This window comes from Eptesicus fuscus, chromosome 16, assembly GCF_027574615.1.
Source record: "Eptesicus fuscus isolate TK198812 chromosome 16, DD_ASM_mEF_20220401, whole genome shotgun sequence".
In the NCBI taxonomy this organism is placed as follows: Eukaryota; Metazoa; Chordata; class Mammalia; order Chiroptera; family Vespertilionidae; genus Eptesicus; species Eptesicus fuscus.
Window position 1 is genome coordinate 11,219,928 of NC_072488.1, and position 18,575 is coordinate 11,238,502.

Here is an 18,575-nt window from a genome sequence, read left to right on the forward strand (position 1 = left end):
AGCATGCTGGTCTGTGGCACCCAGGGCAGGTCGGTCGTCGTGTACAACTACCCGTCCCCCATGCTCTTCCCGTCTCACCTACCCGGACCACATTAACTCTCGTGCTCACTAGTGCCAGGCCCCAGAGGTACCAGCCTTCTGCCTTACCCAGCCGACCTAGATATTTATTTCCTGTCTTGAGAAGAGCAAAGCCATGTTGGTGCTGGTGCCCCAAGCAGGCTTCCTCAGCTCTGAGGGAAGGGAGTCAGGAAACAGCACAGAAACGGACGCAGAGACATTTGGTTTCCTTGCTGATCAGGTAAAGGACTCGTGAAATAAACGCTAGACGCTGAGGACAGTGCCAGCGCAACTCCGGCCGTCAGCTGCTTTCTTCCTGTGCAGGACAGTGGGCATGCCCAGCAGGAGAGGGCTTTGGGATGGTGTGTGCCCACAGCCCATCCATGTGTCCCCAGAAACAGCTGGTAGTGCCGCCCCGATTCCCTGCTGAAAGCCCCTCACCAGCCCCTGCCCTAAGAGCTTTTCAGGTCCCACTACTGTTCCAACGGAATTCACACCCACCTAGTGCTGTTCAGTGGACGGACCAGACTTCAAAGCTCCATGCCACCAGCCAGGGCCCAGGTTCCACTTCCTGCGCTGGCAGACTGCCTGCCTTGAGGCGCTCAGAGCCCCACGTTCTAAAGCCTGTTTTTTTTTTAAAGATGTTTTATTGATATCAGAGAGGAAGGGAGAGGAAGATAGAAACATCAATGAAGAGAGAGAATCACTGATTGGCTGCCTCCTGCACACCCCCTACTGGGGATCGAGTCCGCAACCCGGGCATGTGCCCTTGACCAGAATTGAACCCAGGACCCTTCAGTCTGCAAGCTGACGCTCTATCCATTGAGCCAAACCAGCAATGTGGTGCGAGGACCAGTTCTCTACCTGCCGACTGGTCATCTGAAAACCCCAACTCTGACGACTTGGTTTTAGAGCCTGGCTTCCTAGCAACCAACTGCCAGTGTTTGGTAGAGCCAGAGTTAAGGTCCTTGCCTGGCAGTCCCAGCAACAGAACGGGTCCCGGCCATGTTGGAAGTACCTGTGCACTCAAACTGGTGCAGAGGCAGGAGGAACTGGTAACTTCTCCAAGTGGAGAAGGCAGAGTGATGGGACATGAATTATGATTCCGCACACACTCGGCATGGATCCTTCTGCCAGAACGAGCTAAGAGCCTGGACCCCGCTCTGCCAGGACATGAGCGTAGGAACTTTCCACAGCAGAGGGCAGGGCGCAGGGAGGAGAGGAGGGTCTCGCAGAGTGGAGGGTGGTGGGCTGCCTCAGCATCCCTTGTACTACTCACGCGTGCTGCCTCTGCTCATTGTGCAGGCATGTCCCATGCTGTGGGGCACTGAGAGGTTCAGGAATCCGTGACCAGGAAAATGTGATCTCTGATTAATGCCAACCTTCCCACCAACACCCCGAGAAGCATGTGTGAATGTGTCACACCAAGAAAAAACCTGGGTAAAGCTCTGCCACGAGGAAATGCAGTCTAGGGAAAGAGTTTGTTTTTATCCTGGTCCTCCATACCTGGTTAGCCAGGGCCACTTCCCAGTGTAAGCAGAAGCCCTGCCAAAGCATTTAAATAGTCAGGTTTAAAAGGCTTTAGCCTCAGGAAGTCCCACCCTCTATCATCACAGTCTCTCTCTTCAGGTGCCGCTCAGAACTCTCAACATTCTCACCCCAAAGCACAGGGCTGCCTCCCAGCCCACTCCTTGAAGGAGGGGTTTAAACCAGAAGGGCAAAGACAGTAGAAAAAGGAACAAGCAGGCAGGGAGGCTGATAAATAAGTTTGGCTTTTATTATCCTGTGTTTGGCTGAGTGTGTGATTGCCCTCGCCACCACTGGCCACCACTGGCTTCCTGGGAGAGGGTCTTGGGGCTCATAGATTCACGAGCACAGTGGGTTCCACCTTCCAACAGGAAGTGCAAACACAGCCAGACTTCACCCGGAGGAAGAGACAGTCTTAGCCGAAGGCACTTTAATCAAGGCACACCCCCAATGCCAGTGTTGTCTTCCCTCTGGTTACGGATAAGTCTAGGTGCCACTCTGTTGGAGACCAGCACTGCGGCAGGTGGGTTAGTGGGGAGCGAGCAGGGTGTGAGCTGCTCACTGGTAAAACTTCTTGCCAGCGCTAGCGTGGTCAATCAGCAGCTGGCATGGGGTGAACTGTTTCCCGTAGGCAGACTCGTACCTCCTGAGCCGGTCCACTATCTTCTGAGCACCATACAGATCCACGAAGCGGAAGGGCCCTGCGGGGGAAGCAGGACTTTGTTGAAGGAGACAGCCATGTGAGCTCTAGGACAAAGCAAGCTACCTGCCCAACCTCCAAGGCCCACCTCCAAGACAGGGGGGGAAGCCGAGTCCAAAGACCGCTCCGATGTCTCCCTCTGCAGGTGTGGCCAAGATCTCTTCCTGCAGGCACATGGCGGCCTCATTCACGAACCTCGACACCAGGCGGTACTGGATATCTTCGTCAGAGGAGCTGCCAACAGGGAGGGACATTCAGGCAGAGGAAGACTAGGAGGGGAGGGTTGCAGGAGCCACACAGGGATGACAGCCCGCCTCCAACTCTAGAGAAGGTGCTGTCAGGAGCCGGCCTTTCCCGGGAAAAAGACTGGGTAGAACTACTTGCCCTGATTAACCAGAAACAGCACCTAGAACAGGGTCTGCAACAGACTAGGTAAGTACCTCTAGGTATCAGCAATGGTCAATTACAAATGAAACTAACGGGCTTGGAGCCGGAAGGGGCCTGGGAAAATGGTCTTCCTAGCTGCTCTCTGGGACCTACAGAGGGAAGGCTGGAGCAGGGGTCTACCAAGGCAGTTCTCCCCTAATCCACGCAGAGAATGAGGTGCGTGCAGAAGGCAAAAGTACAAAGCACTGTGCCACATCGGGGTGTTCTCGGTCAGGCATGGCGACCATAACAGAGACGGAGGAGGGGTGAGAAGCTTTGGCTGAGGAGGAATGTTTCCATGCCATAAGCCACTCAAACCGACTTACACTTCAGGCTTAGGAGACACCTGTAGACCTGCCAAAACACTATCCATTTCAGAATTCAAGTCCTTACTCTTCACACCCTCCTTGTAGACGTAAAAGCCCTTCCCAGACTTGCGACCTAGAAGAAGCAGGAAAAGGGAGAGTTAAAATTCTTAGAGCCCGGGCCTGAGAAATCACTTCCCGCCCTGCTGGTCTGCGGTGAAGTTCCCGCCGCTCCTGCCTCGCGCCTGTGTTCCTGAGTTTCGGAACTAACCAACCCTAGACATCTGGTGTTTGTCAGCGAGCTCACAGAGAAGGAAGGAAGGTCTTAGGTTTGGAAATCAGTATCTGATGGGAAAGGCCAGCTGGGTGAGTTTTCATGCCCAGATGTGCACCACCAGGACAGGATGCCCAGGTCCTGGCACTGATTTTGCTGGTACGTTCAAAAGAGAGCCGCCTCTCTGGTGGGCCTCAATGGTACTCTGTAGGCAGAGGTTTCACTTTCTCCACACAGGTGGCCGCAGCATGGTAATGCAGGTCACAGATGTACGAGGCCTGGGGCAGGATGAAAATGCCCGTCGGTCTGGCATCACTGGGGCCAGGTAGTGGCAGAGCTTCAGAAGGCCAGGGCTTTACCTTCTGTCTATAACCCACAGGCCCCGACTAAGGAGGGTTGTCATGAAGTCATCTCTGAAATTCCCTACGATATCAGGAAGCACACACGGGCCTTCTGTAACTCCTTGGTGTCCAGAAGCTGCTCGGACCTTTGGGACTGATGGAGCTCGTGATGTTTCTTTGGGGAAACTCACCCAGGAAGCCCTTGGACACCATCTGTTTCAGCAGCTCCAGGCTTCCACCTGCAAACCTCTCCCCAAAGGCTTTGCCTAGGTCTTCTGCTACGTGTTTTGCTACGTCCACACCCACTTCATCCACCAGTGTGGCAGCGCCCACAGGGAAGCCAAAGCCTGTGGTCAGGGAATCCAGCTTCTTAGGGCCAACTCCTTCCTGAATGGGAAGGAAAGCAGGGACCTCAGGGGAAGGCCATCCCTGGTCCCCCACAAGGGCTCCCTGTGCAACACCCACTTCTCTTCTGGCTGCCACCGGGCCAGGCCCAGGACTGGGACTGTTTCACTTAGGGAAACATAAGAGGTCTGGGAGTCACACAGGCAAGGTCTGAGCCTTCCCTAACCTTTAAGGAAGATGAAGAGGTATTCATTTCCTTGTCTGCGATTCTGAATCTCAATAAGCAGAAGATCCCATGGCAGACAGGGCTGGTTTCCAGGACTGAGAGGAGAGTCCAAGAAGCAGTGCTGCAGAGCCCCGGATCCTGTGTCTAAGTGCCTCTGAATGACCTGTATGGCCACCGGGGGGGATCGGCTTGCACAGAAGCAGACACAGCACCAATCAGACCACGTGGGCTCTGTTCTGGATGGCCCCTGCCTCTAAAGGGATGCAGAACAGCGCAGAAGAGCATGTTGGGAGGCCTGTGGACTAACGGAGCCGAGAGGAGGCTAAGGGAGCAGAGCTAAGATTCTGCCGCCTATGGCTCCCACCCCCGTGCAGAAAGGGATGCCACGAAAGGGCCTTCTTGGAGAAGGTCCAGAGTTAGTGGATCAGAAGGAAGCTTGTTCCCCATCCTGACTTCGGCAGTTCGGGGACTGGTTTCAGGAGTGCAAGAGGCCTCAAGCATTCCGAGAGCCATACCAACCTGGAGAATCCTGATGACTTCAGACATCATGGGTGCGAGACACCTCGTGGTATAGAAGCCAGGTCCATCCTGCCAAGGGGGAGAACATGAACTCGGGGCCCCTCTGTTGCAGATACTACCCGAGTCTGAAAGCAGTCTCCCTTTCCCAGATATCATTTCAGAGTTCAAGGTGATTACAACCTCAATCAGAATCCTTAAAATGAAATTGCAAGGGAAGCCACCGCCAGGAGCAGCAGGGCTTGAATCCAAGAGCACAGCATGTGGTTTCGTGGTCACCCGAAAGGCTGGGACCCTGCCACGTCCCAGACTCTCCCCACTCCAACCCTGACTCTGGTTCAACCAACACCACTATCCATACTGTACACAGTCAAGGGGACGTCCTATCAAAAGTTGGTATATTTGCCCTAGATGAGTAATAAATAAGCCTGGAGGTATGAGGAGTCTTAATAAAACTTATCCAACTCTGCCGCTCTGTTCCACAGCTCCTTACCTTAACCACAATGATGACCTTGCCCTGCTTGAGACCAACTGCTACCGCGGACGCCGTCGTGTCCTTAGACGTTTTCTCGGTTGTGATAATCTCCAGCAGCTGCATCTTGTCCACAGGAGAGAAGTAGTGCATGCCAATCACCTGGCAGGGAGAACAAGAAGCCAACAGGTTTCACGCTGAGGAGGAAACGTAGCTGGGGAGCACCGGGAAGAACAGCGGTTGTGATCCAGGAGCACTGCTTGGCAGAGTCAGGTGGTCTGGTCCATGGTTCTTTGATCCAAAGTTCAGTATGTTCAGAGAGAGCTCACTGGATCCTCTTCCATCTGCTTCTAGGGCTTTTCACTGAGGGCAACTGGTCCTACCAACAACTGGTACCAAAATCATAGCTCAAGGCCAAATGAGATTTATCAGGGAAGAATGGAGGCTCCACCTGTCTTAATGGTGCTGATGGTTTGGGGGAGAGGGTCTACTTTTTGTGGGGGGAGGAGGGACAGACAGAACGCAGTCAGTTCTGGGCAAACTGAGATGGCTGGTCCCTTTGGCCTGACTTGTATGTGAATGACATTAGTGATCAGAGTTATCTGAGATACCTGCAGGCCAGACTGCAGAGCGCGATGCTTGTTCCACTCCACTGGGGAGAAGGAGAGGTGGCATCAAAGTACGAGAGATCTCCTCTGCTGACGTGAAATGCTGCGGACGTGCTCTGAGTGTTGTGACGATGCCAGACTGTCCACCTGCCTTTACACTGTGTGTGTCATCCCTCAGTGTCACTGTCAGCTGCCACTTCTCCCTGCGACCTTTTCCTGCCATCACTGGGCCTGCCTCTATCCGGCCCTAATCTGCTGTGTGTTAGGAAATTAGCCAACTATTAGAATAGGAAGAAAGAGGCTTTTGTGGTTTTAGTACATGGATAGTGTGTTAACCTTTCAAATCCTTCAAGTCTTTTCTACCTCCTGCCTACCTTTGGCTGGTTCTGGTTGGATGAGGCTAACTGGGTCCTCCTAAGAGGTGAGGTGTTTCATTTATCCTTGAGTGTTTTCACTTTCCCTTCACTTGACTCTGGTGGATAGCAGAAGCCCAAAGATAAATCTGCAGGCCTCATTTCAAATCGCTGAAAGTGCTTCCACACCCACCCCTTTCATGTCCTGGGTCGAAGGTCTAAGTAACCCCCACAGATAGAGACATCCTACCACACCCCCTGATCCTCATTCCTGAGTCTGGAGCTGGAACCGAACCTGTTCTGGGCAGTCACCAGAGTCTGCTATGTAGATGAAGTGGTATTTGGGAGCATCCCTCGTTAGGGCCTTTCAATATCTAATTGCAATAAAGGTGGGTTTCATAGTCTGAACCTGAATAATTATTCCCATGAGGATGCAAATCACCTATAGAAGCATTTTTAGTTGTACTTCACTTGTTCCTGCATCACACACTGGTCATGGTACTAGCTTTTTAGTGCCCAGTTTTGGGGAATACTTTGTCACCCCACCCACTTCATAATCCACACCAGTCCCTTCTCAATCAGTCTGAGGTTGTAAGACATTTCAGGGTTTTTCTCTCTTCAAAATTTACCTTCTCAGGCCTTTTGCTGACAGAAGCAATTTCATTGATTGGGAGAGCCGATGTGTTACTGGCAAAAACACAATGAGCTGGAATCACCTGCAGGGAAAAGCATTTAAGAATGTGTCACGTGGGCCTGGGAGGTGAGTAGAGTCCAAAGTAAAGCTAATGAGTGACACTCAGGCCCAGCCCATTCTCTCACAAAGAACAGCGCAGACGGTAGACAAACTGGCCTGACATTTACGATTACCTAGGGCAGCGGTCGGCAAACTCATTAGTCAACAGAGCCAAATATCAACAGTACAACGATTGAAAGTTCTTTTGAGAGCCAAATTTTTTAAACTTAAACTTCTTCTAACGCCACTTCTTCAAAATAGACTCGCCCAGGCCGTGGTATTTTGTGGAAGAGCCACACTCAAGGGGCCAAAGAGCCGCATGTGGCTCGTGAGCCGGTTTGCCGACCACGGACCTAGGACACGTGTTGAGGAATGTGTTGGCCTTGTTCTCTTTTCCATTCAGCCTTCCGGTTATGGCCCATCTAAGGTCACCTAATCCTAACCTGGAGACTACACCCCAACAGTCAGGCAAATAAGACACTTCAGATAAACACTGAAAAAAGATGACCTTGAATCAAGCCTCACTCATTTCAATATCCAGCATGGGTATCAGTCCTCTTCTTGTTTGGATCCTCCCTCAAGTCTGAAAGCTTATGACACCCCCACCCTTCACCTTTATCAGAATAAGCCATAAAGTGCATGCCCACCTCATTTTATACACTGTGCTACTAAAAAGACACACCACTAAAATTATATCTACAGTACATGAATACTATTAACTATCAGCTTTATCAACCTGCAGAATAGTCTATAATGTAGACCCTTCTCAGCATTCTGCCCATGATCCCCAATTATTCATGTTTGTATCAGATGCCTGGATGAAAACATGAAAAGCACACCTGTCGCATTTGTGCAAATCTGGGACAGGCAGAAGCCTAACATCAAAGATGAAAATCGAGGTTCAAGATATATTCAACACACTGAAAGCTGAGTATAAGATAAGATAAATTATAATGGGGATGAAGATAAAGTATTGCATTAAGATTTTTTAAAGAGGGAAAAAAGAACTAAATAGGCACCTGATGAACAAGACCTGAATTGGCAGTGATCCTGTGATAAAGATCCCATGATTTTAGTTCATCAAAAGTATACTGTGAGTTGACAGCAGAGCACAACTCTAAGAAAGCTACCGCAGTCTCCAGTTACAATACGGTGGTACAGTGTCTAATGCTGGTGGCAAAGTTCTCCATGAAGAACAAACCAATGTCTCCAGAGATGGCTGGCAAGAACTCTTCCCCTCTGGTACATGCCCGCTGGTCCTCCCATCCAGAGGAGAGTCTATTTCCCCTCCCCCGAATCTGAGCTGGCCTGTGACTTGCTTTGACCAATGAAATGCAGCAGACCTGTGTCTGCCTGTTCCAGGTCTAGCCTTAAGCCCAGTAGCTTCTGCTTTTGCTCTCTTGGAAGGCAGCAGCCATGCTGTAGAGAAGTTCTGGCTGGACTGCTACGTGAGGGAGGCCACCAGCAGAGGCAGGCCACGTGGAGGCGCTCCAACCAAGCTTTCCGCTGAATGCAGTCATGTGAGTGAGGCTGAGTGAAACCACATGATTAAGGACCAGCCGCCTCTAGGATTCCCTATCCAAACTGCAGAACTGTGAATTGTTTTTCTGTGGTTTGTCATATGGCAACAGAGCACTGAGACATGACGAAGATACTAAAGGGGACAACCAAGACAGTGAGACGTCTGGAGAGAAGGACTGTGAAGCATGTCAAAGGGGTGGGTTTAGACGGCCATCTAAGAGCACTGCCCACTACTCCAAACACCTAGAGTGTTGTCAAGTTAGCGCCATTTTATTGACATCATTTATTAGCCTACATTCTGTTTGTCTAACTGTAGGCTAGTCTAGGTCTCGGCTCTATCTCGTGCCCGGATTACTGCCATTTCTTCTTTTCTGGGCTCTTTCTTTATACTACAAGTACTTGTTTTGTTTATGTCATCCCATCTCAAGAACTGGTGACATAGAGCATTTGGGATAAAGACCAAAGCAGCCCAGCTGGCATGGCTCAGTGCTTGAGCATTGACCTATGAACCAGGAGGTCGCGGTTCAATTCCTGGTCAGGGCACATGCCCGGGTTGCGGGCTCAATCCCCTGTGTGGGGCATGCTGACCAATGATTCTCTCATCATTGATGTTTCTATTTCTCTCTCCCTCTCCCTTCCTCTCTGAAATCAATATATATAATTTTTTTAAGCAGTATTTCCACAAAGCGGGCATTTGAATCCTGCCTGTTGAAATTGTTTCTCCCTATTTCCTTTGCTGTCTAGACCTGAAGAACTTTTGTTATGGCTTACGGTCAACCCAAAATGGTGAGAAATCTGCCTCTACTCCATGAGGTTATTTGTATGCTTGGATGACTGAACTCCCACATACGGCTAACAAACCCCGTGTTTAGGATAATAAGCTACTTGATTTTCTTCCCATAGGAATTAGATTTGACATTTACAACATACAGTGTGCATAAGCGCACATAAAAACTTAGGTTTGGAAATGAAGAGCCCTATAAAAAGAACAATGAGTTTCCTGTAGTTCCTTTAAACCCCATATCTGTGTCCTCCACTCACTATACTAGGATTCAAGTATGACAGGTCCCTTACTTACCGCTTCTACTTCTTTCAGTACTTTGTGCTTAAGATTAATGTCCTCAAAAACAGCTTCAATCACCATGTCGGCCTTTTCAAAACCCTGGTAATCAAGCTGCCCAGTCAAGTTGTTGAAAATGAAGTCTCTTTCAAATGACGTCAGAGCTTTCTTCTTCACTTTATCATTCAATCTAGAAAAAAAAAAATTCTAGTCAAAAGGGAAGAGTAGGAAACACATTTATCGACTGTCCATGGGCCAGAGAGTATATTATGTTTTCCACCAACACTGTGAGGTCTTACTCCCATTTTGAGGGAGCTGACTTGCTCAAAAAGACTCAGAGCGACTTGTGGTCAAAGAACTAGGTACTAGGGTACCTAGGGCACAAGGATTCAAAGACAGGTAACCCCCAAATCCACATTCTTTCTCTTACAAGATGCCTCCCTGTGCCCAACTTACATAAACTGTATCATTCATAAGACAGTTTTGCCATGAGGAGTAAACACAAATACTAGAACGGCAAAACTAAGAGCAGCTCTCAGCCAACCCATGTCCTAGACCATATGGATTCATACTTGCTTATATATCACTTGGTTATTCTGTGTTTATAATCTTCTAGAGGACAGAGACCAAGAATTATTTCTTATATTCTTAACCCACTTTCTAGTCAATACCTAGTAGCATATTGTATTGATCACATAAAATATTAACTCAAGGTTTCTTCTTTCCCACTGAGAGCTAAAAGGATTTCTGCTACTCAAACATTTATCTGATTATTTTTTACTAGAGGCTGATGCACGCAATTCATGCAAGGGATTCGGCCCTTGCAGCCCCATCTTCATCGGGAAGGTCATCCGGAAGGTCGCTGGGCTGTGCGGTCTAATTAGCATATTACGCTTTTATTATTATAGATTGCCAAGGAAAACAGGCTCTCTTAGGGTTTCATCTGACCACATTTTCAGAATAAACTACCTAGAGTTTTCCTCTGAATGAGGAATGAAGCTAAAGCCCCTTCACTAATTTCCTTAACCAAAAAGAAAAATTAAAACCACAAGTTCAAAAAAGTATGCAAGTCTTAAAAGTATGGGTTCAAACCTCCTGGTTTCTGACAACCATGTCAGCAAATAATACACTTGTCAGAGTTCAAAATATTATTAGTTGCTCTAATTCCAAAGCCTATGAAAGGGCATATTAAAATGCCCTAGCAGGTTTGAGGGAGGGCAGGATCCATGTAGGTCCCAAATCAGCAGTATGGTGAGGGGCATGCACCGGAGCCTGGTGTTTCTAAGGCAAAAGGGAAACCAGGACACCTGGACCCAAAAGAGATCCAGGGGAGGAAGCTGTTCCAGAGTGGCAGTTTCTCATTGGGTGACTATGAAGTGCTGTGGGGCGCTTGCAGGCTAGTCTCAGAGCGATGCTGATGTGTAGCACACGTCCTTTCTTTTGCTCCAACTCCTCGCTATTTTAAAATACTCTGCCAAAATGATTAAAGCTGCCAGGTCCCTGGTAGCAATATATGAGCGTCTCTGCAGAAAAGGGGTAAAAACATGCTTTCAGCTATATAATCTACTTGAGAAACAAAAAAATGCTCACTCAGCTAAAAGTCACAGGCAGGACAGCTAAGTGCAGCCAGCTTGTCCGTTACAGTGGAGCAGAGAACTGAGCTGAAACCCATTCCCATCCGGAGAAGCTGCTGCTCCACTATTCCCCTCTGCAAAACAGGCAGCAAGTGTGTGTGGGGAGAGGGTCAGGTGAGCAGAGGGAGAGTAATATTTACTCTTTATTAATTCAGAGGTAAGATGGAGACGGTCCTATAAAGCCTCAGACACTGCGGAACCAAATCAACTAACTGCTTCTCCACGGTCACGCCAGTCAACAAGGCTCAGGAGTTCTGGTCCCAGTGCTGCCTTCAATGTGCAGTTACTGCGCCTTTCCTCATCCCTAACCTCAGTCCTCTCCACAAAGACAGTCCATAACAATAAGCTACTACATGGAAGCTACCAAATTCACAATTTTCAGTCTGATGCCAAAGCACAAAATAAATGTCATTTAAAAATATCTGATCAAGATTTTTCTTTTGCACTCAAAGACTACAGTCTGCTAATACTAATGGTTTATAATATCTGTGACAACATGAAGTAAAGGAAGGAATTAGCATTTCAAAAAATCAGCCCTTGCCGGTTTGGCTCAGTGCATAGAGCCTCCACAGTTGGACTGAAGGGTCACAGGCTCAATCCCAGTCAAGGGCACGTACCTCGGTTGCAGGCTCCATCCCTGCGGGAGGCAACCAATCAATGTGTCTCTCTCACATTGATGTTTCTCTCTGTCTGTCTCTCCCCCTCCCTTCCACTCTCTCTAAAAATCAATGGAAAAAAAATATCCTCGGGTGAGGATTAACAACTACAACAACAAGATCAAAGGAAACATAGCTCAACTATGGAGCATCTAGTACTCATCATGTTCAGCAAAAAGGAATCTATGATGGCAAAAAACCACAAAAACCATTCTAACTCCTGGCAATGGCAGAAAGCAGGCTTACCCTTTGAACACTTGTTGCTGTCCTCGGCTCAGCCCGGTTAGTGTGGCATCTTTAAGTATAGTCTTTAGGCCCTTATCCACAGAGACTTGGGCAATGCCAGCTCCCATCAGCCCTGCACCAAGAACAGCGATGTTCCTGGAAGGCAAGGAGAAAATGACTTCAGGTAAACAACTTTTAATCATTTCCGTAAAAGTAGGAGGATGTCCAAGTTATCATCCATAAACCAACTAAAGCAGACACAATAAGGTATTTCAAATAATAATCTATAAACATACACCTTTAATAAATGACTGATTTTCAAAGTTAAATTCAAAAAATCCATTAGGTCTACAGAATTGGTCTACCCAAGAAGATCGAATCATACTGATCTTCAATCATGCCGAGATCACTGAAAAGAAAGCCAAAAAGTTCTTGGTAGGAATAGGGATCTAATGTGCTCAGGACAGAGGTAGTTTATGGCAAGATTGAAGACATAAATCAAGCTCTGTAGATCTTCATCAAAGACGTCTACAAGCTTAGCATGTGGGGAAATCCACAAGGGCTTCCTAGGTAGAGTTTAACTTACTTAACCTCCCTCTGTGGCGTTCCGAATTTATTCTTCTTGCACAGGACCTGACCATGATACAGCCCTATCAAGGCCTTTGATTCTCTGGTCATCGCAAGCTCTCCAAATTTCTGAAATGTACAAAAGAACAAGACAAAGTAGAACTCCACAGTCCCGGTGATATGGATTCCTTCAGTTTGGTTTCTCTGGGGAACAGAGGTAACACAAGCAAAGCCACAGGTCCTCGGGGTCCCAGCGGTGCCGGTACTGGCATCTGTCTCCTATGGATGTGTCTTCTCTTTACTCTTCTCATCTGCAACACTTTCTGACTACGGCTTTGAAATATAACTGAGCTTATTCTCTACATTATTAGAGTCATGGTAACCTTTTTCATGGCATTAGAATGTCAGAGCCAAAATGGATCTTCATGATCATTTCAAGCAACGCTCTCAGTTTAAAGATAGGGAAGAGGAGGCCCAGAAAAATGAAATGAACTTGCTCCAAGTCACACTGTCTCAGAGTGGCAGAAATGGAACCTAAACCCAAGCAGTATGGCTTTCAACTCCAGTTCCCTTTCCACTGTAGCCGGTGGCCCACACGGGACCTACCTCTTTAAAAAGCATATTACCACTTATGGAGAACAAGTCTCAACTTAGTGGTGAGGGGCATGAGCTTTAGAGTCTGCGTTTGACAAAACTGGGTTTGAATCCTGGCTCTCCCATTTCCCAGTTGTGAAGCTTTCTTCATCCTTAAAATGGGAAAACAATGCCTATTTTAACAGTATTGTGGGGATTAAATGAGAACACTAGTAAAATGACTAGGGTCTCAATGTTAGCTATTGTCGTCACCAATATTACTAGAATTTATTGTTATAATTATAAGGTTTCAAATAGTATTCCAAAGAAGGAATCCCTCTAATAAAGTTGCTATCATGTCCTCATAAAACACGAAGCACTGTTCTAGAGAATCAATGCTTTACTAATATTGATTTAGCAGTGATTCAATAAACCAGCGATTTTCAAAGTGTGGGTAGGAATCCATCAGTGTTCATGAATTTAGTGGGTTGTGCTAAGTAGAATAGACAGGAAATACTGAGTACAATACATGCAGGGTGGACAATTATTGATGCATAAAATGTGCTTCAATTTTACTGATGGAAAAGAATAAATCAGAAGTGCACTGCAGCAAGCAATAAGTACAGACATGTTTTCTCTGGAACTTGTCCTAAGCTCTTCCCATACCTTTTGTCCTATTATCAAAGAGCAATCATTCTTCAATGATTGCTTAGAACTTACAAACAACCCAAACCACTTAAATTTGCCGTATCACCAACTCAGAAAGTAAAAGGGGCAAGGCTGGTTCCTGTATCCCTTCTCTTCTTTCATTTATTTATTTTTAAAATTAATTTATTTTTTTCTTTCTCTTTTTTTAGTGGGTGCAAAAAAACCCACTTCCTTTCATTTTCTAATTCCAAGTTTTATCACTAGGCCCTAACAAGGACTATACTTTTCTATCAATGTATTCATTTTATCACAATAAAGTCAGACCGACCACAGAACAAAATGTCCAAACTATTCATCTGAAAGGATTGAAACTCTGCCCCTGCTCTTCCTTGCTATACCTTCGTTATTGAGAGCAAGTTCAAATAGTTGGGGACCATCAGGTTTTCTTGCATCTACTTGCCTACTGAGATTAATCAGAAAAAAATGGTAGCCGCTGGACGAAATGTTTTACTAGGCTTTGTATACTTTTTCTTTTTTCAGTTTTGTACATCCTTAGATCTTTGGTTTTCTTATATCTAATAATCAAAAATCAAAAGAAAAAACTTTACCTGAGATTCAGAGACATAGCCAGCGTCTTTCCCTTCCTCAAGTCCAGTCTTTACCACCTAAAAAACATACAAAATACTTGTTCACTGTTGGGAGTGGATCGGTGAGATGTACGAGAATGCTGTATAAAATTGCTAGTGTTTTTAGTTTTTGTTTAAACATATATAATTTTTAAATTGCTTTCAGAGAGAAAGGGAGAGGGAGAGAGAGATAGAAACACCAATGGTGAGAATCATTGATCGGCCGCCTCCTGCACACCACTCACTGGGGATTGCGCCAGCAACCCAGGCATGTGTCCTGACCGGGAATCGAACTATGACCTCCTGGTTCACAGGTCAACGCTCAACCACTGAGCCAAGCCAGCCGGGCCTACTGTTGTTAATTTTTATTTTTAGCTTCTTTCTTTACTCATTTTAAAGAAAGGTTTATTTGATTTTTAAGGGAGAGTGACAGAGAGGGAGAAACATTGATGTGAGACCAAAACATCTATCGGCTGCTCCTGCACAACCCCTACCAGGGATCAAGCCCATAACCCGGGCATGTGCCCCAACCAGGAATTGAACGGGCAACCTTTCAGTGACCAGGATGACACACAACCAATTGAGCCACACTGGCCAGGGCTAGTGTCCTTAGTTTTTAAAGACTAGATTGGAGCGAACCCATAACCCAGGTATGTGCCATTAACCAGGAATCAAACCCGGCCCTCCAGCGTGCAGGCTGACACTCTAACCATTGAGCAACTGGCCAGGGCCAGAACAAATTTCTTATTCATTACTGACCAACCTTCTGAAATCTAGCTTTGATCTGCCTTTCAGCAGACATGTCACTGTCCTCCTACAAAACCTAATCTCAACCAAGTTCCTTGAAGAGCATGGTGCTTCCCACCTTCTGAAACTTTGCTCAAAATGCCCACCTAACCCGGCACCACTTTCCCTTCACCTACTCTCTACCCGTTTTTCAGGGCTCAGGTCAAACCCTGCTCTTCCTGACCTCTTTGGTTCACAGTGATCATTCCCTCCTCTGTGTACTTAGCATTTTTCCTCCGTCCCATGTATCTGGCAGTAAGCCTATGCTGCTTTATAATGTCCCTCACACTGTTATCTGCCTACCACATATATATGTCTAATCTCCCCAGCCCAGACTGTGAGATGAATGGAGGTAGGGGATCATGTTTCATATTTTATGTTCTTTGGTGTCTTCTGTTCAAAATATATCTGTTGGCTAATCCATTCTCCAATTTTGAGGTCTTTAATTACATGCTCTCTTAATCTTAAGACTTTCCAAATCGGAGTGCTCTGTTTTAAAGTCTATCTTTATTTATTTATTTTTTAAAACAAATATATATTTTATTGCTTTTTTTTTTCAGAGAGGAAGGGAGAGAGATAGTTAGAAACATCGATGAGAGAGAAACATTGATCAGCTGCCTCCTGCACTCCCCCCACCGGGGATATGCCCGCAACCAACGTACATGCCCTTGACCGGAATCGAACCTGGGACCTCTCAGTCCGCAGGCCGACGCTCTATCCACTGAGTCAAACCGGTTTTGGCTAAAGTCTATCTTTAGATAGAAGTTTCTTCAACCCTACGATCATTTCACCTATTCTTTGTTCTTTTCAGAACTTCTCTATATCATTACATCGCTTTTATAATTATGGCAATGGGAAAGTCAATGGGACACTGTAGGTACTGGTTTTGACTAAGGATAGAATACAGCCATTAGTTTTGTTTCAATTCTTTATAAATGCTCAATATTTTACTGGCCTTGATATATTGATATGACATAGGTTCCATCCTGGTTTATAATTGACAGTTTTAAACTCATCAACTAATAAATATGCCTGGCACTAATTATCCCCAAGTATTCCAATTTATATGAATCCTTACAGCTTGCTATTTTCTTCCCTTGTTTTTGGTAAGTACTTTCATAGCAGAATTAAGAACTTCTGTACTGGCATACATAGTCCAGAATGGCCATAAAGAGTATTGTGCTATTAAAGAGTACTGTGCGATACGAAGGAGGAAAACATAAGAAATCCGAGTGGGGAAAAGACTCACGTCAATTATTTTCAGAGGTGCAGGATAGAGGCCTTTGGTCTGCTTTCGTACTTGTTCTTCCACCTTTTTGTAAACCTGTTGCCTGACAAATGGAATACCCATGGCGTACGATGTCAATTCTGTAAGGTAAAAAGCTTTTAGATACTTATTGGCAATAAGCATTTCTCGCTAGTTTGTTCTATAAACTCCATAAAAATTCAATAGTTCTAGCTACCTGAAAGAACTGCTCTTTACTCTGACATGCAAAATCTACATTTCCACCTAAGCACATCTTCAAACAGCTTCATTATGTGATAAGTGCTACAGCTGGGCGTTGTAATAGTCTAATATACACTGTTACAGAATTCTTTTGTATTAATGTTTAAAATGTTCCAAAATAAAAAGTTTAAAAAAATGGTTTTAACTTATGAGTATAAGGTTCAGAACTTGACCCTAGAGCAGAGTTGTTATATCCCTCAAGGTTAACTTTATGCTTCCAGAAAATAATGCATTTACCTTATCCTCACTTAAAATTTACAGCAAATAAAATTAAAATAAAGGAAAGAAGCTTTGCCTTTATTTTTTAATAACACACTCACTTTCCATCAATCCCTTGCTTCTCTTTAAAGATATTTTCTTATCAGCTAGTCCTTTGGCAAAAGTAACTGCAATTTCTTCTAGGTATTCAATTGTCCGTTCCTCTGGAGGTTTTACTCCTGGTCCTGCAAAAATGAACACAAGAGACTGGAAGGCAAATCAGGTTTAGATCAGTCCCAGGTAGGCAAAACCTAGGCATGCCAAAGCCAAAGGCTCTAGCACCCACTTTCAGCACAGCTTTCCACGTCAGATCAGAGACTGGTGGGTGGAGGCATCATGAACTATGCACTGACAGATGGGGAAACTGCAAATAAAGACTAATTGTACTCTCACCACAACAAAATGAAACTAGAAATCAACAACAGGAGGATAGCTGTTTATTTATTATTATTACTTTAAGTATATTTTTATTAATTTCAGAGAAAAAAGGAGGAGAGATAGAAACATCAGTGATGAGAGAGGATCATTGATCGGCTGCCTCCTGCACGCTTTTTTACTGGGGATCGAGCCTGCAACCCAGACATATGCCCTAAACGGGATTGAACTGTGACCTTCTGGTTCATAGGTCAACACTCAACCACAGAGCTTTGCTGGCTGGGCAGTATTATAATTTTTAGAAAACTTCACTCTTCAGAATGATGACTCATTCCTAAGAGTATGAGTCCACTCTAACCAATATGCAAGATATTAACTCTTTAAGAAAATAAATAATTTCATAAGGCCCAACTTTGAGGCATGCTAATGCTTACCCAGCGGTTCCACCAATTGGTCAACCAATCCCATTTTCTTTGCTCTGTCTGCACGAATGTTTCTACCAGTCAGCATCATGTCAAAAGCAGCAGGTACGCCCACCTAACATGCAAGCAAGGATCAGAACATAGGGCAAAAAACATCAGACGGACAATTACAAATTGTCAAGTTTACAAATCCTTCAACTGAGCAAAATAAATACTAAAGTGAGGAAAGGCAAACCACTGTTATTTATCAATCAGTTATATTTTACATACTAATACTAATTTTTAATACTAATACACATTTAGGTAACTTCTGCAATCGGCCTCTTTTGATTCTATAGAATACAACAATGAGATCATCCAAATCAGGGGAAAGGTCTGCCTCTTATATTTATCATGAAATATGACCCATGAATTTGCAAAACTGATTAAGATGTTACTGTGCAGAGAAGGAGCTGATTAAACTATAAGCTTCAAAGAGGCAAGACATGTATCTTATTTATCTTTTAAAAAAATATATTTTATTGATTCTTTACAGAGAGAAAGGGAGAGGGATAGAGAGTTAGAAACATCAATGAGAGAGAAACATCAATCAGCTGCCTCCTGCACACCCCCTACTGGGGATGTGCCCACAACCAAGGTACATGCCCTTGACTGGAATCAAACCTGGGACCCTTCAGTCCGCAGGCTGATGCTCTATCCACTGAGCCAAACCAGTTAGGGCTCATATTTATCTTTATCCTTCCTCGGGGACTAACAAAGAACCTTGATTAATAATTTTAATCCAAGAAACTGAAAAAATAAATTAAAAAATAAATAGAAAAAATAAATACCAGG

General features: G+C 45.5%; 1 protein-coding gene across 1 annotated transcript in view; it reads right to left on the reverse strand.

Moving 5' to 3' along the window:
* Window positions 1-1,810: 1,810 nt before the first annotated feature.
* Window positions 1,811-18,575, reverse strand: part of HADHA (hydroxyacyl-CoA dehydrogenase trifunctional multienzyme complex subunit alpha) — a 29,689-nt gene continuing 12,924 nt past the window's right edge. Inside the window, exons 7-20 of the mRNA XM_054728021.1 lie at window positions 17,754-17,856; window positions 17,007-17,129; window positions 16,429-16,547; window positions 14,376-14,432; window positions 12,566-12,675; window positions 12,001-12,135; window positions 9,483-9,654; window positions 6,780-6,866; window positions 5,211-5,351; window positions 4,721-4,789; window positions 3,822-4,017; window positions 3,037-3,151; window positions 2,373-2,518; window positions 1,811-2,285 (exon numbers count right to left, since the gene is read on the reverse strand). Coding sequence (XP_054583996.1) covers window positions 2,143-2,285; window positions 2,373-2,518; window positions 3,037-3,151; window positions 3,822-4,017; window positions 4,721-4,789; window positions 5,211-5,351; window positions 6,780-6,866; window positions 9,483-9,654; window positions 12,001-12,135; window positions 12,566-12,675; window positions 14,376-14,432; window positions 16,429-16,547; window positions 17,007-17,129; window positions 17,754-17,856 — 1,716 coding nt within the window. The 3' untranslated portion in view covers window positions 1,811-2,142. The remainder of the gene's footprint in view (window positions 2,286-2,372; window positions 2,519-3,036; window positions 3,152-3,821; window positions 4,018-4,720; window positions 4,790-5,210; window positions 5,352-6,779; window positions 6,867-9,482; window positions 9,655-12,000; window positions 12,136-12,565; window positions 12,676-14,375; window positions 14,433-16,428; window positions 16,548-17,006; window positions 17,130-17,753; window positions 17,857-18,575) is intronic.